Genomic DNA, 25,177 nt, shown 5'->3' with positions numbered 1-25,177 from the left:
CTCTGGATTCATTCATACTTCCAAAATCCTTCATAAGACGCTAAGCCCAGAGGTGATCCCCATTATGTAAATCTCTTGATCCAATCTCATGCTTAGTTTACTTTTTTTAATCCAAACAATATCTCTTTAAAAAATATCTCTACTTAACACCTCATTGACAATTTTTTTTCTATGTGGTTTTCTAGTATAACCTGGACATCAATGTTTCGATTTATCTGTCCTTTTTCGATACCTCAACATTTTAAGACTCGTACACTCCATGATGACAAAGCTGGAAATGACGTTAAAGATCATATGGTAGACGATAAAACAATGCCTAGAGAGTGATGTGCGATAAATATATGACAGAGTCAGAAAAAAGGATAACTTAACGAAATAAAAGTATGTAAGAGCTCTTGATTTCTAACCTACTGTTTTTATTACATAAAATTGCTTAAATAAGGATGGATGATTTGTAGCTCGGTTGTCTCAGCTGTGTCTGAATGTTGTTTGTGATTCTTAGATATAAAAGTTCCTCCATGACTCAGCTCAGCCTGGGTTCTCCCCTTCCTCTCTCCTGAGACTTTCCAATAGGCAGAGTTAAATGGAGGAGCTAACTCTTTTCTTTAGCTAATATCTAATTGTATGATAAGCCTATCTCAGAAACTGCTCGTACACAGTGTGGAAATGCCTCAAAAAATTAACAATAGAACTCCCCTATGACCCAGCAATAGCACTGCTAGGAATTTACCCAAGGGATCCAGGAGTGCTGATGCATAGGGGCACATGGACCCCAATGTTCATAGCAGCACTCTCAACAATAGCCAAAACATGGAAAGATCCTAAGTATCCATCCACTGACGAATGGATCAAGAAGATGTGGTTTACCGGTACCATGGAATACTACATGGCAATGAGAAAGATTGAAATCTGGCCATGTGTAGCAACATGGATGGAACTTGAAGGTGTTATGTTGAGCAAAATAAATCAGGCAGAGAAGGACAGATGCCATATGCTTGCACGTGTAGGAGGATTAGGAGGAACTTAATGAAGGACCATGGGGGAGAAGAAGGGGAAAAATAGTGGGGGAGAGGGAGGGAGGCAAACTATGAGAGACTCTTGAATGCCGAGAACTGAGGGCAGATGGGGTGGGGGGAGGGGATGGAGGGTGATGGGTATGGAGGAGGGCACTTGTGGGGATGAGCACTGGGTGTTATATGGAAACCAACTTGACAATTAACTATTATAAAAAAAAAACAAAAAACAAAAACTGACTAGTACCATCAGACTGACCACTAAAAGAAAAATTAGACGAGTCAGGTCTCAAAGCTTCTCTCAAAACTTTTTTAAAAGATCATTGGCTTAAAAATAGATTTCAAATGATCAAAATTTAGATGTAGCAATGAAATAAATCTGAAAGGAGGTGTAGAATCCCTTTAACGAGTTATTTTTGTTTACTTCTCATTGCAGCAATGCCGGCAATACTGTTTTTATTTTAAAACTTAACCGTACAAGCAATTTTCTACAACTGTAACAATGGTGCCAGAATTCAAGGTATTGGTTAGTGCAATAATTGCATTTTGTTATTGAAAATGTGGGAAGCCCCAGCTGGTTCCTCCACGCTATGGAAGGGTAAAAATGTCAATATAAGAAAATTATTCTGTTTTCTAGTTCAAGATCAATTTTATAGAAAATTTACCTGCCATATTGATGGTGCTTTATTTTCAGTTACAAGAAATAAAAGCATATAAAACAATATAATTATTATATTCAGAAATAACTTTTGTCAGTCTCCTTTTTTAGCATCACATAATCTTGAACTGCTGGCCAGTATAACTCAGCAAACAAACTAAGATAATTTATAGACATCCGCCCTCTCAAATTAGTTTCCTCAAAAAGACGGGATGGTAGTATTTGTGAAATAAAACCACTGTTATTACATCTCATTGGAACCCTCTATTTACTTCTATAGATGTTCCAAATAAGAAATATCTTAAATTAAACATAATATAACTAATAAAACTGAATTGTCAGTAGGAAGGTATTTGCCATCTCTCTTCTACGCAAATAGGTTCCTAAATTTTAATGTCGAATTCATTGACATTTTTAGATAAATGTAATCATGATTAAACAACTTTATTTGATGTTAGATGGGCCAAGTTACTTTAAAATGATCAGAAATGACATAAGCAAGGACCCCTTTCAAATGTTCTAGGTATTAATAAGGAGTTACATTTATACATGTTTTCGGTACACGAGTTCACTCAATTAATTAATTTAGGTAACTTTAAGCTTCAGTGAGCATTAATTAAATGTAATTGTGTATGGCCAGTAAACTGAAGATAAGTGTAATTTAAATCTCTCTTTTTTTTTTTAATTTTAGCTTGGCTTTAAATTTTGAAATTAATGAGTCCTGACTCGCATAATATATATTTAGTAACTATCCTACTTTAACTTCCATATACTAATCAAATCAAACTAAGAGTACAAGATAAGCTATTATTTTGTAGTTTAAAATAAACTACCAGGAGCATTAGCCTAATGTAATATATGCATTAATTTAGTTTGTTGTTAATCATCATTAATATCATATTTTCCTTGCCCGTTTAGGAACATGTGTCTACTGTTCTGTTTTACAATTTTAATTTTTCATGTGTACTAAGAACTTGATATGCGGTGTACAATTCTTAACATATATTAGAATAAACTAGAGGGTTATATTCAGCTTTGGACTGTGTATATAAGGTGATATGCCAGCTGGATGAGAGTTGGATATATTTTCTCTCCAAAATCTTGTTTCATTTAACCCAGGAGAATTTTAATTTATAAATTAAATAAAACTTTTGTAGTATTTCATCTTATATGTTTTAAATCATGTATTAAATGCAAACAATGTTTAATCAGACTATTGGCTTTAAAATAAAACACAATATTAAAGTATAGGCATGATGCTTTCATAGATGGATGATTTCATATATATTATATGTGTACAGTTTCTTTCTATTTAAGCAAAGCAATCTGCTTAAGTAGTAGTAAGTTCAACTGTGATAAATTTCTACTTTGCATTTGTGTACCAAAATAAACCAAACTTTAAAAAAGTTTGTTAGTATCCTTTAAAAGAAAAGAAGCATGCTTAAATGCACAACACAAGCTTTCTGTGAATTCGTTTGCTCCTCCTGTGAAAGACATACTTCTAAGCATTAGCTGTACCTTTTCTTATTGGCACATTTCTGATATGAACCCTTATGGTTTATAGAACTCCATAGAAATGATTACCCAAGAATGTAAATAAATTATGTAAATTCTCTTAAGTTAAATTTTCTGTGATTTATGCTCAACATTCAGCATGAGGGTTGAGAATTAAAGCGCCATTTTCAATCATCAAATTCCCAAATTAAATTTCCCATATCCCACTTTTTAAAAAATATACATCAGAGAGTATCTATTCTAAAGGACAATCTATTCACTGGAACAGTTACCTTTAGGATAGCAAACTCAAAGAGTGTTTGGCTGAATAATAAGAATATTTTTGACAACGGAACTTGACGTGCATAACTGTTAAACGATTTATCTTCTTCGGCTTTCCATGTTTTTCTGCTAAGTGGGTTGCTCCCCATGGATCTATACAGTGGGGACAGCAGAGGGTCATAGAAGAGGTATTTTTAAGCCCTCTCGTTTCATAGTGTGTGCTTCATGAACAGAATAAAATGTATTCCTCCAGCTGTTCAAGAATGAGGGCGGGGTGGGGGGGGTAGATAAAAGGAGAAATGAAGGCAAGACAGAATCAGATCCCAGTAAATGCTGCACACTTAGTGTAGTTGTGCCTCAAATCCTTTTCCTTACCTCCAGTGTATGATTCCATCAAACAAATCCTTATATTTTCCCCTTACTCCTAATCCATTATAACCCAGCCACCAAAGGGGTGGGATTCCACATAGTGTCATGAATTTGCACACACACACACACACACACACACACACACACACACACATCTAAGCTAAGCTTTTGGTGCTGTTGAAGACAATTTAAGTATTTTAAGGTGATGGACTAAACTTACATTATCTGAGGTATGGTAAAAAAAAATAAAAAATGAAAGTGCAATGAATGAGAAAAATGAAAAAAATCCACGTATTACAAATGGGCTATTAACACATTTATATTCATAAACTGCATTCAAATGGTTATGTCATATTAATTAAAATAATAAAAGTAAGAAAATATGCTCAATGCAGAGGTACTTTTTTTAAAAAATAAAACAACAAAAAACAAAAAACAAAAGTTAATAAAATATTTTATCTGCATCAAAATATTCTTTGGAAACCAAAAATAAAAATGTATCATGTGTGTTCTTTCAGGTTGATCTGTGAAAGTCTGAAAAATAGATAGTCCATGCTGCCTAACTTTCTGAAAATACAGAGTATGCACGAAGCAAAAGGCTTTACGCCACCCTGAACTGAAGCAGTGTGCTCCCTATGTTGGATACAGAATTCCAGTTCAGTTCCTATCGGAAAACATTTTTGTTTCAGTCACACTGAAACAAGTGACCTGACTTCACTACAGTAGAGTCTAGCTGAAGCTGTATCCGAACCTTTCTCTTTGGAGCAGTAAAGACACCCATGGAAACTCCTGAGGGGAAGGCATGGTTTCTCACAAGGCCAAGAGGAATATTATCCAAAGCGAAACTTGAGTCTGTATTTCACGGCGTTGGGACTTTTCCGAGGCGCAGAAAGGGGAACCTTTGGCTTGACGGGACTGGGTGGCTTTTTCTTCTCAGGGACAGTAACCGTGAAAGAAAGTTCTGGCTGCTCAAGCTGCTTGAATCTTGGCAGAAAGTGGGTAGAGATGTGCTGGGGTTTAACACGGGGGCTGCAGCCTCGCTTAGCTTTTCCTCTCTTGTTGAGGGCCACATACCACTCCCGGCCCGCTGGCTCAGTTCTGTGTATTGCTGAGGCATAGGTATTATAGCTGTTTTCTTGGAATCGCTCCCTGAATTTGCAGTCATCTGTAAATTTGGCCTGGTGGAGGAGGGAAAGAAGAAGAGATTTAAAATAGTAATAATATTTTCAGCATGTAATAAAACGAGGTCTTGTACTGTAAAGGAAAACCAAAAATTCCATTGACCGAAGGCTTCCTCCTCCATTCTCTCTTGTAAAGACATATTGGCTTCTTTTTTTTTCTAAGTTGTTTTATTTAGTTTGAGAGAGACAGAGAGAATGTGAGCGGGGGAGGGGCAGAGAGAGAGGGAGAATCTCAAGCAGGCTCAACACTGTCAGCACAGAGCCCAACGTGGGGCTTGAACACAGGAAACAGATCATGACCTGAGCCAAAATCTAGAGTCGGATGCTTAACCAACCGAGCCACTGGGGCACCCTAAGACATATTGGCTTCTTTTAAAAAGTTGCTTTAAATTATTATGTTCATTTCTGTCTTCCTACTTTATTCATCTTTGTAATGCTCATTTCCATTTACTGTGTACTTAGTGAAATAACATCAACATATATAAAAATGATAACATGTTGAACTCTTAATATTTTGAAATTGTTATGGGTTGAGATTTGCAGTAAAATAATTAACTTCTAACAATTTAATATTTTCCCCTCTTAAGCCATCAAGAAAATAAATAGAACTGAATTACTAAGGAACAATTGCCTGATAAAACATGAATTCATGTTTTGAGAAATGGGGTCATATTATTCCTTTGAAATAAGAATGCATTTTTCAACGTTATCAGTGTGATTCATGGTGCTGAGAGAGGGGTAGCATATGGCCCTATTAATATTGCATGTGTTAGAGTTCTTTAGGAAAAAATATATCTTCACACAGTGATACAGGAGAGAATATTTGATGCCAAGAAGAAAAAATTACTTTTGGAGTCACTAGCAATACTTCATCCAGATCTCTCTCTCTCTCTCTCTCTCTCTGCCCCTATGCAGATGCAGACACAGACAGATAGACACACAGGTACACACACACACACACACGCACACTACACACACAGTGTCTGCCTTTGAAATGTTCCCAGACNAGATCTCTCTCTCTCTCTCTCTCTCTCTGCCCCTATGCAGATGCAGACACAGACAGATAGACACACAGGTACACACATACACACACACACACTACACACACAGTGTCTGCCTTTGAAATGTTCCCAGAATAGTGAAAGAAGCAGACAAGCAGACATCCGTCATGGCACAGCTTGATACAGGGAATTAGGACAGCAATATGCAGAGGGTACAACCGTAGCACAGAGGAAGGGAATCTAAGAAGTTGGAGGTGGCTGGCAGAGAGCAAGGACGTTTTCCCAGAAAAGGTGACATTTGAGCTGAGTCATCAAGTACAAGATATTAGCAAGGCAGGGGACATGAGAAAGGATTCTCAGGGAGCAGGAACAGTGTGGTCACAGGTCAACATGACACTTACTATAGGTAGTAAGCAGTTCAGTGTGACTTCCATGTAGGATGCATGGTAGAAGAAACTAGAGATAAAGCTGACAAAGTCGGCCAGTAAGGGCTCTGAAAACGCTCAGTTGGCATGCTCGTAATGCTGATGACTTCTGTTTACTGTGCACATAAATAATATCAATGTATGTAAGAAAATCAGAACTCTTAATATATTTCAATTCTGTTACTGTTTTTAAATGACTTTGAAATTTCTAGTTAAAAAGTTAACTTGTAACAGAAGAGTTTGTTAAGGAATTAAAGGAAGATGGTCTGGGAGGTAGCACATGAGCATGGAGTCAGACTGATGTGTGATCAGATACCAATTCTGCCAATCAATGTCTTAGCGTTAGGCTCCTTATCCACAAGTCTTATCCCTAGGGCTACCGTGAGTACCCAAATATTTTTCTAGGAAAAAGATTGGTAGCTTTCATCAAACCCAAAAAAGCCATAACTCCCAAAGAATAAGAATTCCTATCCTAGACCAGATCACTGGGTTTCACAAGTTCAGGGAGCACCATTGTATAGAGTTCCTCAGCTTGCAAATACCAAATACACTGATGTTTATATAGAAAAACATTCAATATATATATATGATGTACTTTCCATATCAGACCAAGAGGTACTATACTAGAATTAAAAGTTATTTTTTGCTTACTTTTTCTAATAATGCCAAGTTTTTCTCTGCAATATAGATCACAATGCTGTAATGTGAAAGTCAGAATGGTGCAAGGCAATCTACATAGATCTACTGTTGATGGTCATATGAATTTTATGACTTGTGCAAAATAGCAACAATATTTGAAGACACCAATTTCAGAGACCTTCCAACAGTGCGTTTATGTTACATATGACAGTTTACCCAACTTATTTACATTCAAGTATAGTTCAATCAGTAAAGCTCTTTATTTGAAAACTATGGAGTCATATATCTAGAATCTCTACAAGTCTGCTGGTGATTCCCTGGATTTGATCTCTAGCTTCTGGAAACAAGTGTTTTAAAGAACTATCACCTAAGTCATTTCTGTCATCTTGTCATACCCTACCAGCCTATGTCAAGGCCAAGGGTGGTATGCTTACAACATTTATTATTTTTTTTTATTAAGAAGACTTACAAGTCAAACATAGATTTTTTTATAGTTGCTTAGCTCTTAAGAGAACTTAAATGCTTTCCCATTTCATTAGTTAATCCCAAAGCTTTATTTTAAAATAAGTGCTATAGCCATCTGTAATGTTTTCTGCTACATAAAAGGGTAAGATTTTAGAAAGGTATAGGGGGTTTCATCAAACAGACTAGTAGGTATATTAACCCTGTCTCATTTTTTTCCCTCAAATGTGTTTGAAAAACATTCTAAAGGTATATAATACATTATACCCCAACATGACTTGGAATCCTATTTTGCAAAAGTCCATTTTCTGAAATAGAGATAGCAGTGACTATCCAATTTTGACAGGTTTTTTAAAAAAGTGGACTGCATTATTTAACCTTTTCTTTACTGACACAAACACACACATAGCATATCGAATGAAACCTATAGCAATTACATCTTACAGTCTTCAGATGCATGAAAGCCCACCAACTCCACCTGCCAGAAATCATCCAAAATCATTCTCTTTTCCTCCTTAAGATTCATGTCCATAAGTTCTTTCTTAAGACAAAGGAAGGCTATTTAGGCTCTAAACTCTCAAGGACTACCTGTCACCCAGGGCAGAGGTATTCAGAACCCAAGGACCCACACACCACGTGCAGCCCCACGCGTGCAGCCTTTCCAAAATCCCACATTAGAACAGGCGTAAAAGGCAGTCAGACTGTTTTGGCTTTCTTAATCGACTTCTAAATTAATGTTTTGTCTGAAAAATTCTTCCAGCTGTGATGGAAAAGAACCATTTGAAACAAACATTTCAACAAATTATTTTTCACCAGGAGATCTGGTTTCTTCTTGAGAGATTGACTGTTCCTGTCATTATTCCCGGCCTTGTTCACTCAGACAAGACGGTGACCCTAAGCAATGGGTTTCTGCCTCTAACATCATGCGTGAACCAGTTTCATTGCAAAGAGTCACTAAGCAATATAGGTCTTAGCTACAGGTGTTTAAATAGATAGACATTTATCCACATAGGTTTGGATAATAAATTTAACTTTTTAAATCTCCTTCGAATTATAAGAAATCCTTTTGCAAAATATATGCTTTTAAAATAACAGAACTACATTGTTTCCCTAGAAAGAGTGATGTTGGCATGAAGGCATTTTCTATAGTTAAGCTGTGAGGTAGAGAGTGAAGGAAATTTCAGAGAAGCTGTTGAAACCAGGACCCCCATTACCCCACGTGCTAGCAGCATCAGCCACGAGACCGAACGTAAAGAACCCGTATCTTTGTTTCAACTTCACTTTTTACCAGTCTATTCCACAGACGATTGTTGACGGCTTATCACATGCCAGGCACTGTGCTAGTTGCCACTTGTACAGTCAAAAACAATACAGACATGGTCCTGTCCATGTTCTTTGTTGAATTAAAGTATATGTTTTTCTCCTTAATATCTTTAATGTTTATTTATCTGAGAAAGAGAGAGAGCATGCACGCACGCGCACACACACACACACACGCATGCACACACATGTGAGTGTGAGCAGGAGAGGGGGACAGAGAGAGGGAGAGAGAGAGAATCCCAAGCAGGCTCTGTGCTGACAGCCTGAGGCAGGGCTTGATCCCACAAACCTGAGATCATGACCTGAGCCGAAATCAAGAGTCGGATGCATAACCAACACTCAGGCAGCCCTCTTCTTAACTTCTCTTTGATCTTGCAAGTGTAAAAACAAGGTACGTTCAACAAATCATAACTGCAGAATTAAAATTAAATGTTCAAGTCAGCTAATTTTTATGTAATTTAGTATAGTTTTAATAGACAAAACAAATAAAACTTAAACAAATTAAACTATTTTTGGTTGGCTAGCCTAATTACTCGGAGGAAGGGAAAAGGTGCAGTTAAGGAAAACAAGAACTTTTGGATTAGAAGGGTGCTGTGCCTTGATTCTACCCATCTTTTCACACAGCGGTAACACACAGCGGGTGTTTAGAAGAAAGGTCAAATTCAGTTCAAAGAAGGTAAAACTTTGGTTAACCAGGATATTTTAGAAAAGACTAATCCTGCTTAGTTGAAATCTGAGGGTTAAGGAAGCCAAACAGAAAATTCTTTCTGAAACAACATTTTTCAAGAACTTTCTAAAACATCTCAACACAGTTTTGTTCCATAGTTAATATCGTGTTGTATGATGACTGAGGATCGTGCAGTGATTGAGTCCGGTCCATGCAAACAAGTACCAATTCTCAGTACGTGCAACAATACAAGAAAATATGTAGTATATGAAAGCGGTTTGGAGAGGACTGAATCTGGACCAACACAGGTATAAACCTTGGAGTCTGTGGGGGTATTTAATCAAGTTAGTTCTTTATTTCACTTCGTTTTCTTTGACTTGCCTCCCTCTTTTGGAAAACTTTATGAAGAAAATAATTAACCAAATACAAATAATTAAAATGTCATTGTGGGCTGTAATATTATCAAATAATTAAAATATTATTATAGACTGCAATAAAAACAATTATAAGCCCAACTGTACTGTAAGCAAAGCTTCCTGACTGCACGCATCCTTGCTTCTGGTTCCCCTGCCTCCTTTAGTGCTTCACGGTTCCCATCCTTATTCCCACCCTCGGAGCTGGCCGGCCACATCCCCTTAGATGAAGTTGTTTTGTGTGGTTGTGCTGAATGCTCCTTGAACGAAGGCACCCACCTTTGGTGGTGATTAAAGGCCACAAGGCAGCCCCTGCTCCCATTGCTTCCAAGCAGAATAGCTCAGGGGGTTGCACCCAAAGGGCTGCCTTTTACTCTTTACTACCTAGGCTTCGTATAGGTCAGTTGCAGCCATATTATGCTATCTCCAGGGCATGGCCTATTTCCTTCTGGGCACTCTGGACATTGTTCCGTTCCGTATCTCAGTTCGTCATCCTGAGCGACCGAGGGAATATACAAGTTGGATTTAATAATAAACCAGCCTGAGGTAATGTAATGAAGAATATAACAACCACAGGATATCTCCCTCGCCAAACTTTACGGATTGACTTAAAATTATTCCAGGAGCTAGTTCGAAATGCAGATTCCCCAGGCCCTATCTCCAGAGGTAGTGTCTTTAGTAATCTAAGGTGAGGCCCTAGATTTGCATCACTAAACCAGCACCCTGTGTGACTTGATGCAAGTGAGGTGAGAGTGTTCTCTCTGATGTTTTTAATAACTCAAAAAGCGGGGCTATTGAGGGCTACTATGTCCCAGGGGTTTTACATCTATTCACCTTCACAATAATCTCATGACTGGTAGGATGTTATTATCTAATTCTCCAGTCAGAGAAGTAAAGACAAAGATTCATCTAAAGCCCCATGTTTACCAAGTGCCAGGGTCAGCACCTGTGACTTAAATCTCCCATATTCTGATTCTTAGATTTCAGCTCCTTCATATCATACAGACCCAAGGGCATCTCCTAGACTTCTGAATAGTCCTGCCTGTCTTAAAGTTGCTGATATAGATAAAAATACTGATTAAAATAAAAAACAATGCCATTCCCCCAAACATTGGAGAAATATACCATCTCTCTCCATAGGCTGGAACAGATCTCTGAAACTACAAGTCAATTCATCGCACCCAGATTTTTACAATAAAATTGGCTCTCTAGCTTGATTAGCATAGTGTGAAATTAAGGGAAAACCGGCATTTACTATAAAGGCAGAACTCTGAACCTATTTCTGAGCCTGAGTTACTGGACATTTGGTTTACTATGTAAACTGAAAGCCTTTAGAGGGCAAGAGAAGTTTCTATGCAACTACCTTTAGAGGGCTCATGATCTTGACTGGGAGAGTGGAGTGCTTAATAAGTTATTTTTTTATGATGATGGTGGTAACTATTGCTCAAGCGTCCATTTCCCTCTTCAGTAAACATGCCCAGCTCTCGGGGCTGCTGACTCCTGCTCACACTGCCCCCAGCGCAGGAAGTCCAGTCCAGACTCCCATCCCGGGCAAGCCAGCTGGCACCCTCCGAAACCAGGAAAGGAAGACGTTCTAGTCCTTGCTTAGGGCTGATCAAGCACACATTCCATGCCTGTTTCGTAAACTCTGCAATTAGCTTTCCTTCCAAACATGATCCCCTAAAACCCTGAGAAACAAAAATAATTCTACCACATGCTTCTCTCTGGACCTTTAAAATAAGCTAAAATGTTTTTTTCCCCGATAGGTAAGGTGCTCTTAGTCCTATTTTATGAAAAGGCCAGAAAATACATTATAACCATCTTTTCCAGGATTTACATTTCCTTTAGGAAAATAACAAGATGTAACAGGGCTCTGAAAGTGTTATGAGATTATGATCATTAAGAAATCCTTGCCTCTTTAAGAGACTGAGCCTGGGAATTTTGCTTTCAAATTAGGTTCCTTGAAAAAAAGAAAACCCTAGCGATAAGGGGCTCTTATAGGCACAAAAAGTGCCTAAAAGTGGAGCTAAAGAAAAAAAAAAGGTCAGTGATAAACAGGGTTTGGGGCTGGTTTAAATATCTGAGGGGTCACAGCTGCCTGACCCCCAAATCAGAATGTCTTCTTCTGAGGAGACAGGATCATCAAACAGCTGCCTGAGAGCAAATTAAGGAAGGTCTCTTTTAAATTAAACGCTGAATACTGCCCAGGCACTATTCTAAGTATTTTATATGTATTATCTCATTTAAACTGCTCAACTACCACAATAGATTTTGATTTTAGTCCCCCTCCTTTCACAGCTCAGAAAACCAAGGAAGGGAAAGATTAAGTAAAATGACTAGTTTTAATTTAACTAGAATGACACAATCTAACTATGTTTGTAACCACCACATTCAAGGTCTCTCACCCCTACATCTGGACCCACCTCAGATAAATCCAGAAAGGCACTCTATGGGGATTTCCATAGAGATAACAAACCTGAGGAGAGAGCAGGAACAGTGAGGAAGGAAGAGGAACACACAAGCAGTCAGAGAGAAAGAGAAGGGGGCTCATTCCCACAAGGTACCTCAGCCTGGAATGAGTTCAGCAGGACAGTGGAGGTCACAGTGAAGGCTCTGACTCACCCTCGTGGCCCTTTGGGAAGCAGTTACCTACTCCCACTCTTGAAAGTTCCCAACACATCTTGAGAAGGAGAAGACCATACATCTTCACCCTTGTAAAGGATGCTGAAAAACCCTGCATGGTAGGAATCTGGCTGCATTGTGTATTTGGAGTACACTAGTAAAGATTTCAAGGAGAGCTGCACGTAGATTGAGATGTGCATAGGTTGAATGAGTCAGGAAGAGGTGCACACCAAGATGGTTGAAGTTCAAATAAAATTTCTCTACTGAGTTAACAAACTTAGCACAAGAAAAAGATCAGCACAAATATTGCCTAAGTGTACCCATTCTGAGCTCATACTTCTGTTTGCTATCTTTGTGTCTACTGATAATGAAGCATTTTCTAGATGAAAATTTTCAGTGAACAAAATACAGCTCTCTTTTGCTTTGAAAGTTCATCTTGAGAAGCATTTCCTGTGTGACACGTCATCTCATTGAATAACCAATGTGTGTAAAACTTGATAAGTTCTCTGGCAAATGCAGAAACTAAAGACACAGAAATAGATGGAAAAAAAGGTTCCAAACAGAGCTTGGGTAAGATGGGGAGGCATAGCACGTGCAAAATATTGTAAGGATGCACCACAATATTTATTCTTTGGCGTGGTGTATAAAAATATTATTAAGCTATACGATTGTTAATTCCCATAAAATAATAGGTGAAAACAATGTAATTGGTTCCAAACAAAAGTTAGTATCTTCTCTCAACTAAATTTTACCTGCAAAGCATTATAGCATTTACAGAGAAACAAAATTTTAAAAGGATGGTTCTGGTTCAATTACTTGTTAACTGTGTTAACTTACGAAATTATTTAACATCTCTAAGACTCTTTCCTCACCTAATCATGTAATGAGATAATGTGAGTGAAAGAACTTTTAAAGAACTATGCAAATATGTTGTCTGTGCCCAGCAACTAATTTTTAATATTCTAATTGTTACTATAAAAACTAAGTTGAAAATCTACAATTATCCATGAATATTTCTTAATACAGTACGGAAATTACTTTCCCCAGAATTAGATGAACACTTTGTATTTTTGGTTCCTATTTATTTTGCAGGTAAAACCTTAAAATTACTCTATTAATTTAATTTTTTTCAGTTTTATTGAGGTATAATTGGCATGTAACATTGCATAAGTTTAAGATGTATATACATTAATATGATGTATATATATATATATACATCTATATGTCAAAATGATTATAAAGGTACTCTTCAATGGCTCTGCAGTCACTAATTTAACGCAACTTACAACCTATACATTTAATCCTAAAAATGTAAAGATTTTTAGCGGTTTTAGTGACAATGCAATTTTGTGAAAATCAAAACTAAATCAAATAATTATATCTAAAGTTACAAGAGTAATTTTTCAACGTGTTTAACTAGAAGAAAACAGGAAAGAAACCATCTGGGCATAAAACTGATAATTGCTAGGATTAATACTATTTTTAAATTCAACTTCCTTAAAAAGAAATCACTTTATAATTTAATTAGGTTTCCATCTAGAGAAAAAGTGCTAATAAAAGCTCAGATAAGAGAAAGTGGGCTTGGACAGTAGGTTTAACAAGAATCCACATAATCATAGGGCTTAATGTTTTTATCTACAATTCAGCTCAAAGTCATTAGAATGACTTTTGTATCAAAGAACTTCAGTGAGTGACAGGAGCAAGACTTGCTTTGTACTGTTTAAAGTCATTATTCCATGAAATAACTTTAGCCTGCCAAGATGAGAAAGAATAACAGATGCTGTTTTTGCATTATCTGCATTATTTCAGCCAGCCATCCTTAGACATTTGGGTCAGATTTCTGGAAATTTGTTACTTGCATTTGCCAGAGGAATCATGTATCCTCACCTCTCTGTGTGACCTCTCTAATTGGCATCCATTTGTAATACTTCGAGTTCTGTGGCAATTATTCTGAAGCTGGCCCAAGTTTGGTCTCTGTTTTGCATGTACTAGGGTATAAATCAGAACAATTAAAAAATTAAGGTGCTCATGGGGCACCTGGGTGGCTCAGTCGGTTGAGCGTCCGACTTCGGCTCAGGTCATGATCTCACGGTTCGTGGGTTCGAGGCCCGCATCGGGCTCTGTGCTGACAGCTAGCTCAGAGCCTGGGGACTGCTTTGGATTCTCTATCTCCCACTCTCTCTGACCCTCCCCTGCTCTCTCTCTCTCTCTCTCTCTCTCTCTCAGAAATTTAAAAAAAAAAATTAAGGAGCTCACCCAAAACAAAGCAATAAAGTAGTTTCAATTTTTTTCAACCTTAAAGTAGACTGGGGAAAAGGATTGTGTTCGGATGTGTTTGGTAATTGTTTTCTATTCTGCATGTGGATTTTAAAAATCAAATCAAAAAAATTTTTTTGAGTAAATGGCATTTCCTACTTTTCCACAGTGATACAGAAGTTTGTCCCTCAAAATAAATAATCAAAGAGTGATTACTTTATGAAAACAGTAGTAGAGCTTGCTAGAATACAATAACCCCCTCAGAAAATGAAGTAGGTAAATCTTTTTATAATTCTTGCAGTGGGTGATTAAAGAGATTAGCAAAGGTTTTCTATTTATCTCAACCAACTGAGACTTTAACATCTATTATATTTAGTTTACCATATAACAGATAGGATTTCTTCTTAAGCACTTACAATGTACCAAATACTGTTTTAAAAGCTTTAAAGGTATTATCTCATTTAATCCACAAATAACTACAGAAATAGCTTGAATTCTGCTATCCCCTCCAAGAGGTATTAAGAAATCACCTTGAGGTGCTAGAGAAATGAAAACTGAAATTCTTACAAATTGAACCAAGTGAAATTCTCACTGAATTTTTTAAAGCTCTATCAGTAAAGAATTGTAAAATAGCAAGTTTCAATTGATTACACTCTTAACTAAAAGTTCCTATATAACTTCAAACTCTGGAAAAGTGATATTTCTCCAGTATTAAGAATTAAAGAAATCAGAAGTGAAGGACTAACCCTAAATAATAATTACTTTGTACAAATGACAACCTACAGAAAGCGCATACATCACCCTTAAGTGCTGCGCACATGGACTAATATAAGCCAAACCTGTGAGTAGAAAAACTAAGCTAAACATATTTTACTGTCTTCAAAACATTGTAATACTTCCTAGGTAATGAGCATTTTCAGAGAAAAAAACCAGAAATCTTTATTTGTAAATTAATTACAAAACGTGTGGTTTAAAGAAATTTTTCAGTACAAAATTAGTCATTACAATTTTGAGAAGTATTATTTTTGATGCAACAAAAACACAAAATGAGAGTTACTCAAATGGATAAATCAAATTTCTCCAAGAAACACAAAATCTTCTCATTATTGTTTTCTCTCCATACTTACTGATGTGACAATAGATTATATTAGAGCTAATTTTTGACATCAGAATAGCTTGTAAAACTGAGTGAGAACCTGATCTACTAAAATAAAAATGCACACACAGTCACCATAAACATGTACATTTACATTTTTATATATTATTTCCATAATGTTGTTCCCCGGTTGGGCCAATTTTAATAAATAAATAATAGTGATCAGTTTGAGAGTGCTATTTTCAAATACATTCTTCCTTAAAGTTTTTTGTAGACTGTATATTATCTTTTCAAGTAAATAAAATATAAAAATGATTACTTACAGCAACATGCACAATCACCTTGGTTAAGTCTACTTATAATAATTTTTTTTTAAACCAACATTAAGTCCTCTGAGCAAATTGTCCATCTACCAATGTGGAAAATCACTTCATTCCATTCTACAAATGTAAAACCTCCATAACACCTTTAACAAACATAAAGTGGTTCTACTTACACTTGCATGGAGTTTTCCTTTTTTTGACATCGCTAAAAATTTGTTGCTGAAAACTCCTCGTATTCCTACAATCCCCTGAGACACAGCAAATATTTCCAAAATACCTAGGATGACAGAAATCCCAAAATAAAACACAGACTCTTCTATATACCATTGTGAAGAATTAAATTTCTACATAGATTCTTTTCATTCTTTATAGTTGTGATTTAAAAACAACAACAGTACTTAACATCCTTATTTTTCATGACATTCATTATGTTAAAAAAGAAAAGCCTAGCACTCAAGTGCTCATTTAAAATGACAACTTTTAAGATTCAAAAATGTTGTCCTGCTTCATTAATAATTATTTTTTTCCTTACAAATGAGAACTTATTTCTAGTAAACCAGGTTTAACAATAGAATCTTCTCAGGTTGTAAAGGAATCGAAAATTTCTTTAAATGTTTTTCAAAAGAATTCCCATCCATTGTTTTCTATCAGAGATAATACACTGCTCTTAATATTAAAGCTCATAAAGTTTGGACCCAAGACTAATATAAGCCATTGAAAGCCAGAGACAAATATTACTTACATGAAATAAATCTCTCCTCTCAAATTATAATAACAATACAAGTACAAATCAATATATACCATATTCAATCATTCAGTGAGTAGTTCATTTAAAGACTACACATAAAAAGTTGTTGAAAGCTTTATAAATAATTTGGGATTATTAGCACAATGAGTGTTTAATGCATTATGATTTGAGACATCGTGTATTTTAAATGCCTTTTCTGGCAAAAAATTAATAAGATATTTTATTACATTATTGTTTATATTTAGTATTTCAAAGTTAGCATTATCAAGTCAATGTCCCTCTGTCTCCTTCAATAATTTGTAAGTTCGTATCCACCCTGTCAAGAGAATCACATACCACAGTTTATAGAGTATTTTAAGATGATGAAATTTATAGCCTGTATATAATTGGAATTCCTGCCTGTTTATCATAAACTCATATATAATGTTATATGAACATGAGAAAATGGTAGTGCTTTTTGTTCATTGTTTACATCAAATTGCAAAAAAAAAAAAAATGGGGGGGAGCACAAAATAATCTGTTCACTATAGCTGAAAAGAGGCCTGTCCTAGGAAGAAAGGAAGGAAAGAAGAAAGGATGGGAGGGAGAAGGGAAGAAAATCTCAACCTCTCAAACTATTATATTCTGAATATATAGACTAATTTGATATCTTAACAGATTTCTTCTGAACAGATAAATTCACTAGATTTTCTTGAAGTAGCAACCTCCCCCTCCAGTATTCGAAGTACATATAAAATTATTCAATATAGTAAAAAGGTAATTTTGTGGATACACATATATATAAGATATATACATTAATATGAATATCTTTATTGAGTACTTTTTTGCACAATGTGAGCTAATATTTATAAATGCATCAAATACTGCTGCTTATTTATTTATTCAGCTTGACTTCTTAAAAGCACTTGATCAGAAAGTTCAGTGGGGGAAAGGGGCCACAGAAGAACTATTGTTTCTGTTAGAAGAGTATTTAGTCCAGAGTAAATAAAACACATCTCAAGAAAATTGCCACTACCACTTTTATTAGTAGATGTTTCTTAAAAACAAAACAAAACTATTAGAAAGGAACTAGTTTTGCTTTTAGGAAGAAATTCCAAAAGAAACTGTCATCTCATAAATTATTTTCTTCCAAATGATTTCACAATGCTCCTTTCAATAGATTTTGGCAGGTGAATTATTTGACTGTGATGCACACCCAAAGATTTTGAAGCATTACCATTTTATCAAATAGTGACAAAGCACACATAATCCTTTGTAAATTTAGATACAACATACAACATAATATACTGTAATAATATAATTAATAAGACATAAATAGAACATGATACAAAGTTATATTTCTATCATAATTAAAGAATGATATTAAAAATAGCATTGATGATTTTGGATATTTGGAAGATGGGGCTGTGGTTGTGAATTCTGTGTAAACATGTGTTAAAAAACGAGACATGGAAACATGATAAGTTATCTATGTGCGGAACAATAGAAACAAAAGAGACAATATGGGATTGGTGGAAAAGGAGAGTTGGTTGTATGTTTTCCCCCAACTTACTGATGGTTGTACATTGTTAGAGTGTTTTTATTCCATTCTTTGGAAAAGTATTTGGCTTTGTAAGTGCAAACCTGTGTGTTAGTGGAAAACTACAGCATAGCATGAAAGATAAAATTCTTATTAGATATATATGTATATAGGTTAATGTTTGAGAGATCAGGACAAAGGCTCTGGAAATATTTCTTTAATGGGAGCATTAATGCTTTGTCTAAGTAAGCTACGGCTTCTGACAAAAACATATTCTGTTTTGAGTCATTTAACTTGTTTCCTAACACACTGTACAATCTGTGTGTATATGTTGTGTAAAATTTCCATTGTAATAAATTAGATGGGAGAGATGAAATAATACATGTACAATGTTATTGTTTTATTATATAGTGCTTGGTTTCTTTTCTTGCAAGTTCTAGTATAAAAAATTGATATTTGTCTGGGAATGAATGGATTTTATAATATGTTTTAAAGTTACTTGACAGCTTCAAAATATACTTTTACATATATTATTCTATTTAAAATTATGAAGAATGCAGGAAAGATAAAAGATGAGATCAGATGAAATAGCACATAGGACAACTTTGGTATGATCTTCTAAATCTTAAAGTAATTATGATGTAATATTGGGAATGCTATTAAGATCATAATTTCCAAAGTAATTTCAACATAATTTCACAATGTCTTTTTTACGAGAATGTTGGAACAGATTCTACAAGCCCTACAATTCAGCTTCTTGACCCCATGTCCAAGAGATTACACAATTATTGATTTTACTATACCAAATCTCAGTAACTCACTGAAGAGTCCTATACAATATTTTTTAAAAAATTTTTTTAATGTTTTATTTATTTCTGAGAGAGAGAGAGAGAGACAGCGTGAGCAGGGGAGGGTCAGAGAGAGAGGGAGACACAGAATCCAAAACAGGCTACAGGCTCTGAGCTGGCAGTCAGCACAGAGCCTGACGTGGGGCTGGAACCCAAGAACCGCGAGATCATTACGTGAACTGAAGTCGGACACTTAACCGACTGAGCCACCCAGGAGCCCCTACAATATTTTAAACCCATATGCACTAAATCATAATTATAGAAATCCCAGAAAACATTTCTCTAAAACTAAATTTTTCTCAATTTCAGTAATTTCCTGACTTTTACTAGGAGTCCATAACAATAAATTTTATCGGAATTTACAATTCACATTATGGACACCAGGATGGTATCCCTAAAGCAAAATTGTGGAAGGCCAAGTGTATCTCACGGATCACAGATAGCCAGTGAATGTTTGCTTTGACCTTCTCACTACTTCTGTTTCCTTTCTCAGGACACCCTATGTGCATGGACACAGGTTTTACTTTCCTGCGTTTCTGGCCTTCTCCCGAATGGGCAGGGAGACAGGATGAATATAATTATTTCACATTAAGGTGCTAGTGACAATGTGCTATCTTTCCTAGGGTGTTCACATGTAACAGGGCCAAAAGAAAAAAGCTGTGCTGAACAGAAAAAACTATCTTTTTCTTGGTGGAATTTAGGAGCTGACATCTAGATTGAAGGAGACAAGAATTTATAACACATTGTTTAATCCACTTACTTGCAAGCATAGGCATATACAACAAAGTAAGTTTATTTCAGGAAGAAGACGTCTGTCTACATTTTTACCTTAGTTCCCTCCAGAGTTTTTAATACAACAGGACTCTATTAATGGTGGTTGTTAAAATTCTGCAGATTTCTCACTTTTTTCTTAGTAAATAACATAATAGAATGACATAGATAACCCATGTATTCAGAAGCTTTCAACAGCCCATCTGAATATCTTCAAAGAAAAATCACTTAAAACTGAAGTTTCTCTTCTTGTGTTCGCACGGCCATAGATCTCTGGGTATCATTATCAAATCTGAGTCTTAAAATTCCTGGTTTAGCAGCCTTTGATGATTAAATCAGTAATAGAAATTTTCCATTTGGGTTTTTCTATTCAGTAGGTACAGATTCTGGGGGACTATAGAAAGACTGATTCTACAGGAGACTAAAGCTGATAGTGAACTTAAATGTTTAAAAGTTAGTAAAATTGAGGATTCCGTTTAGTCAGAATATATTATTGTAACTTTCCTATTTTATGTGAACACTTTTGCTTTGTGTAGCCATAACCTTCAACTTTTACTCCCTAAATTGATAATTACTTGACTGGCTATTCTTCAATGGCTCGCCATAAGTCAACAGAAGCATTGGAACTAAACTTGAAAGCTCATGAATCAAAGCAAAACCTTTGTTTCTATTCAGTAATTGGATTTTATCATCTGTTTTGTCTTGTCCATCTTTATTCATTCTTCCCTACTACTTCTTCATAATAAGAATGTATACGCAATGAGCTTGATTATTTTTCTGTCTCCAAAACTTGGGCTGACTACTTTATAAGAGAAGCTAAGGACATATTAAGTGGTATGCCTCAACTAAATAAACTGTGTTTCAAACTCTATTGCTTGAGTGTTCTTCTGATGGTGAAACTAGAAAACATTCATGGTTTGCAGAAATTTTAATGTCAAACGATAGTTGCAAAACATATGTATATGTATAGATACATGTATCTGTCCTGACAAACACTACAGAAAATTACTAAGTTTAAAAGAACCTTTTAGGTGGCAGTTTGATGGCAATGTTTTGACTCTTTCTGAAGTAGCATGCTGTGACCAAAAAAAAAAGAAAAAAAAAAAAGAAAAAAAAAGTAAGTTCTCCATCATTGCCCACTCACAGAGAGTAAAATGAGATGATGAGGTAAAACTCTAGCACATCCCCCATGGTCCTTTTTCGTCCCAGCTCTTGGTATCTCTTGTGAGACTTACACAATTGTTTCCTTGTGTACTCTAGCCAACAGTCCATGACCAATGCTTTAGTTTATGTATGTGTCAGGAAACTGTCAAATGCTGCTTTCAAAGAAGTATATGACCAGCCAACAATTAGCAGGCTTCCATTTCTCTTTCACAGATATTGAGGGCAGAGACTCATTTTAAATTTCCAAATTACATGCTCTCCCACTAAGCATGACATATTTCATAAATTCTTCATCCACCCGTGGCAGAAAAATCATACTTAATAGTGTTGAACACTCCAGACATCACAAAGCAGAAAATCACTGTGATTTAAACACTGAAGTTATGGTTTCCTCTGTGCGAAAAATCTATGGAATGCAAAAACAAATTTTTAAAAAACCCTCCAAATCCAAAAGCAATCAAAATATCAAGCATGATGAGTTAGATACCCCATTATGGGCGCATGAATGAATGAATGAATGAATGAGTGAATGATGGCAAGCCATATGAAAGATACAGACTAAACTCTGAAAGGCTATTCTAAACTGGAATGGATTAGGAAAAGTATTACATTAAGGAAGTTTTATTTGGGCACTGTTTAGTAAACATCCCTGTTCCTTTTAAGTATCTTTCAAAGCGGATTTTAAAATAAACTGTACCTTGGAAATAAAAGATATTGGTAATCCTTCTTTAGCCAAATGTATCCTTTGTTGATGTGTTCTCAATTTCCTTGTCTGCTTTTCTAGGACTTCCGCTCTGGCAAGGCCTAAGCCGCAATTATCTTTGTCTTTTCCAGGAGAATATCTTGGGAATGAATCTGGTTTTCAGAGATCCCTATTGCACCAAAACCCACCCAAGACACATGCTTTTATCCCCCTGAGACCCAATCCGCAGCTTGGTACATGATAACTTTGTGCCTTCCCTGGGGAACACAGAAGTTATCTAGTGTTGGTGCTGATTTCCTGGGTAAACTACAAGAGCAGGACAGAAAAAGTTTTCCTGAAGAGGAAAGGTGGAAAGATTACTAGACGTCGGGGATGAGCTCCGGTGCCTGATGGAGTACAGAGTTGTGTGGGGGCAAATGAGAAAGACAAATGGAAATCCTGAAGTTCATGTGATTCTCGCTGCACCTGAAATCTGGGAAAATTCCCCTTCACCCTAACAGACCTTGCTCTTCGTCACCAAAGACGGGAAGTTGTTTCATAAAAGTCAAATGAACCTTAAAACATAGAAACAGCCTCCTCCACGGAGCGTGTGGGAGGCCCCGGCGCTCGCTGGGGTTTACTGGCGGAGCCCCCCCTCTGGTTCAGGGCTCCAGGCCACCTAAACACGTGTAACACCGCCAGCTGGAGCAGCAGAGCTCAAAAGACGGGTGTGGGGCAGGGGCGGGCGTGGACCCGCTCCTTCTCCGGCACAACCGCCAGGTCTTTCCACATCCCGCCTCCTGGGCCCCCGGGAGGAGGCTGGCCAGCGGGCTACCCCTGGGACACCTCCAAGCCCGCTTGGCAAGCGGCTCCCAGCTGCGCTTCTCTGCAGCTCGGGTACTAAGAAGCCCCCTGGTTGTGGGTTTGAAAGGAACCAAGCTAAGTACACCTGGGAGCTACCAGGCGGACACAGGAGAGCCAGGGGACCCGAAGCGGCTCAGCCTCCTGGCCACGTTCCCGCTCTTCCGGATTATCTCGCAGGCCCCGGCTGTGGTTCTATCTGTTGGATTAACCCCTGCTGGATGAGCGATCTGGCCCTACCGAGGAAAAGCCTCAGGGAGATCGCCCCGGGCCCGCAAACACCCCCGGATCGTCTCTCCCCGCAGCTACCTAGAGGCAGCGAGACGAATCAGAGGAACGGCAGCCAGCGATGGTCCGCAAACCCAGATGGTGTGGAAGGAAAGAGGCGATGGGAAGAGGAGGAAAAGAGAGCTAAAGAGAAAACTCAAAAAGAGAATGTAAAACTTACCTTAAAAAAAAAAAAAACTTAACACAATGTACACCTGTACGGAATTGACCCTCCTCTGACCTTCTTCCAAAATAAGGAACTTTTCCTTAATTGTCCTTCCTGACAAGGTGTGTCATCGTCTCAACATACTTAAACGTTGTTAAACCCAACTCTGGAATTAATAATTCGAATGTCCATCTTGTATCCTCCCTAAACGTGTCCAGTTTTCCAGATCACTGTCTTCTTCCAACCAGCGGGGATGTCTGGTCTCCCCTATATTCTATATGTACATAATGTGCAGATATGCATATACAATAGACATAGATGGATACAGAGATGTATAATACATTGCTTCGGGGTTTATGGTGGCAGTTGGGGGGACCGGCATGGCCAGTCTTAACTCTTCTTAAGATAACTGTTCAGTTATAGGCACGCAAAAGGGATGCACTTTGATGCCTCATGAAAAATGTTAGCCTAGTAAACAGAAGCAGAAGGTTAACAGAAACTAAACGAGAGGGAAGATTTTTGTTTCCTTCTCGAGGAACAGGCTGGAGGCTTGTTTTTGGGACCCTGGCAAACTGCAGACAGGGTCCCTGTCTTGGGCACCAGCCTCTGGTCGCCTACACCTCAGGAATCGCCATTCCTCCTACACACAAGAGGGGTGCGCGTGTGCGCGCCACATAGATGCATCTCCACCCAACCTGCCCGCGGATCTGAGGGACAGCCGTGTCCCCGCGGCCAGGGCTCCGGAAGGTGCGCCTGTGGGCCGGGGAAGAGCCGCTGTGCCTCCCGAATCCCCCCACCTCCCGCTTAGGACGCGCTGGGCCGGGAGGGCGAGCAACTTACTTAACATATTGGCTTCATGGGAGCCATTGACTTTGCCATCCGGGTAGATCTGCAGATGGAAACCGATGCCCACTCTGCAGTAGAGGCTGCCGGTCCGGCGCCCCGAGGGGCTCCACTGGAAACTGCTCTGCTCCAAGCCGCTGTCTTGGTTGCCCAGAGAAGCCGAGGGGGAGGAGGAGACGGAGGAAGAAGAGGAAGACGTGGTGCCCCTGCTGCCCCTGCTGCCGCTGGCGCCTGCCGGGTTCCGACCAGTGGCTGCGGGTCCGGGCTGCCCTCTGGGGGCGAGGTGCTTCTCCCCGTGAGCCCAGGCGCTGAGGATGTGGTGGCTGAGGAAGAGGAGGAGGAGGAAGGACAAGCTCATTCTTCCAGCCGCGGGGGTTCTAAGTGCATCTTGTGGGGCTGGTTCTGGGCTCCGTAGCCCCCAAGCGGCTGCGTGCCTCTGGCGCTGCCCCCCTCGCCGCGCCGGGTGGACATAGCCTCGGGGAAGAGAGGGAGGGAGAGAGAGAGAGAGAGAGAGGCCACTCGAACGGATCTCGGCGCCGGTACTGGGATATTTATAACGCCAGTGATCTCACTGCTCGGTGCACGCCTGCGAAGCTTCCCCTCACCCGCCGCTTTGTGTACTCTCCGGCCGGTGCGGGGAGGGCCGCGGTCCCGGGGGCGGGGGGTGTGGAGGAGGGAGGAGATGCGAGCGAGGGAGTGGGAGGAGAAGGCGGGCGGCGAGGAGCTGTACCCCGCCGCTGGGCACGCGCAGACCGGGGCCACGCGCCCCAGCAGTTCTCACGCGCCGCACGGCCACCCTCCTCCTGGAGCCAGCCCTGCGCGGAATTCACCTCCGCGCGAGCCCTGGAGTCCTCCAGGGGCAACAGCCGAAATGGGGGCTTTAAACGTGGCAGTGAGTCCCCGTCCTCGCCCGCCTCTGCTGCGCGCCCGCGTCCCCACAACGCACCCACGCCTACCCAAGACCCAATTTCCAGGTTGCCCCGCAGACCCCCCGCTGGCACCCCCTTGGCTACGGGAATCCCTCCGGAGCGAAGTCGGGCGGAGAGAATCCCAGCGCTTCGAAGTGCTGGCGGCGGGGAACCAAAGC

At 38.5% G+C, this 25,177-nt stretch overlaps 1 protein-coding gene across 1 annotated transcript; it reads right to left on the bottom strand.

Annotated features, from left to right (window-relative positions):
* Positions 1 to 4,646: 4,646 nt before the first annotated feature.
* Positions 4,647 to 24,448, bottom strand: FGF5 (fibroblast growth factor 5). Its single transcript, XM_077752816.1, has 3 exons — positions 24,088 to 24,448; positions 16,395 to 16,498; positions 4,647 to 4,994 (listed from the first exon to the last, which is right to left on the bottom strand). The coding sequence occupies exons 1-3, from the start codon at positions 24,446 to 24,448 to the stop codon at positions 4,647 to 4,649; spliced, it is 813 nt and encodes a 270-aa protein (XP_077608942.1).
* Between the last annotated feature and the right edge of the window lie 729 nt (positions 24,449 to 25,177).

This window comes from Crocuta crocuta, unplaced genomic scaffold (genome assembly GCF_008692635.1).
Source record: "Crocuta crocuta isolate KB4526 unplaced genomic scaffold, BGI_CrCroc_1.0 scaffold674, whole genome shotgun sequence".
NCBI lineage: Eukaryota > Metazoa > Chordata > Mammalia > Carnivora > Hyaenidae > Crocuta > Crocuta crocuta.
This window is presented reverse-complemented; position numbering and strand designations above follow the sequence as displayed.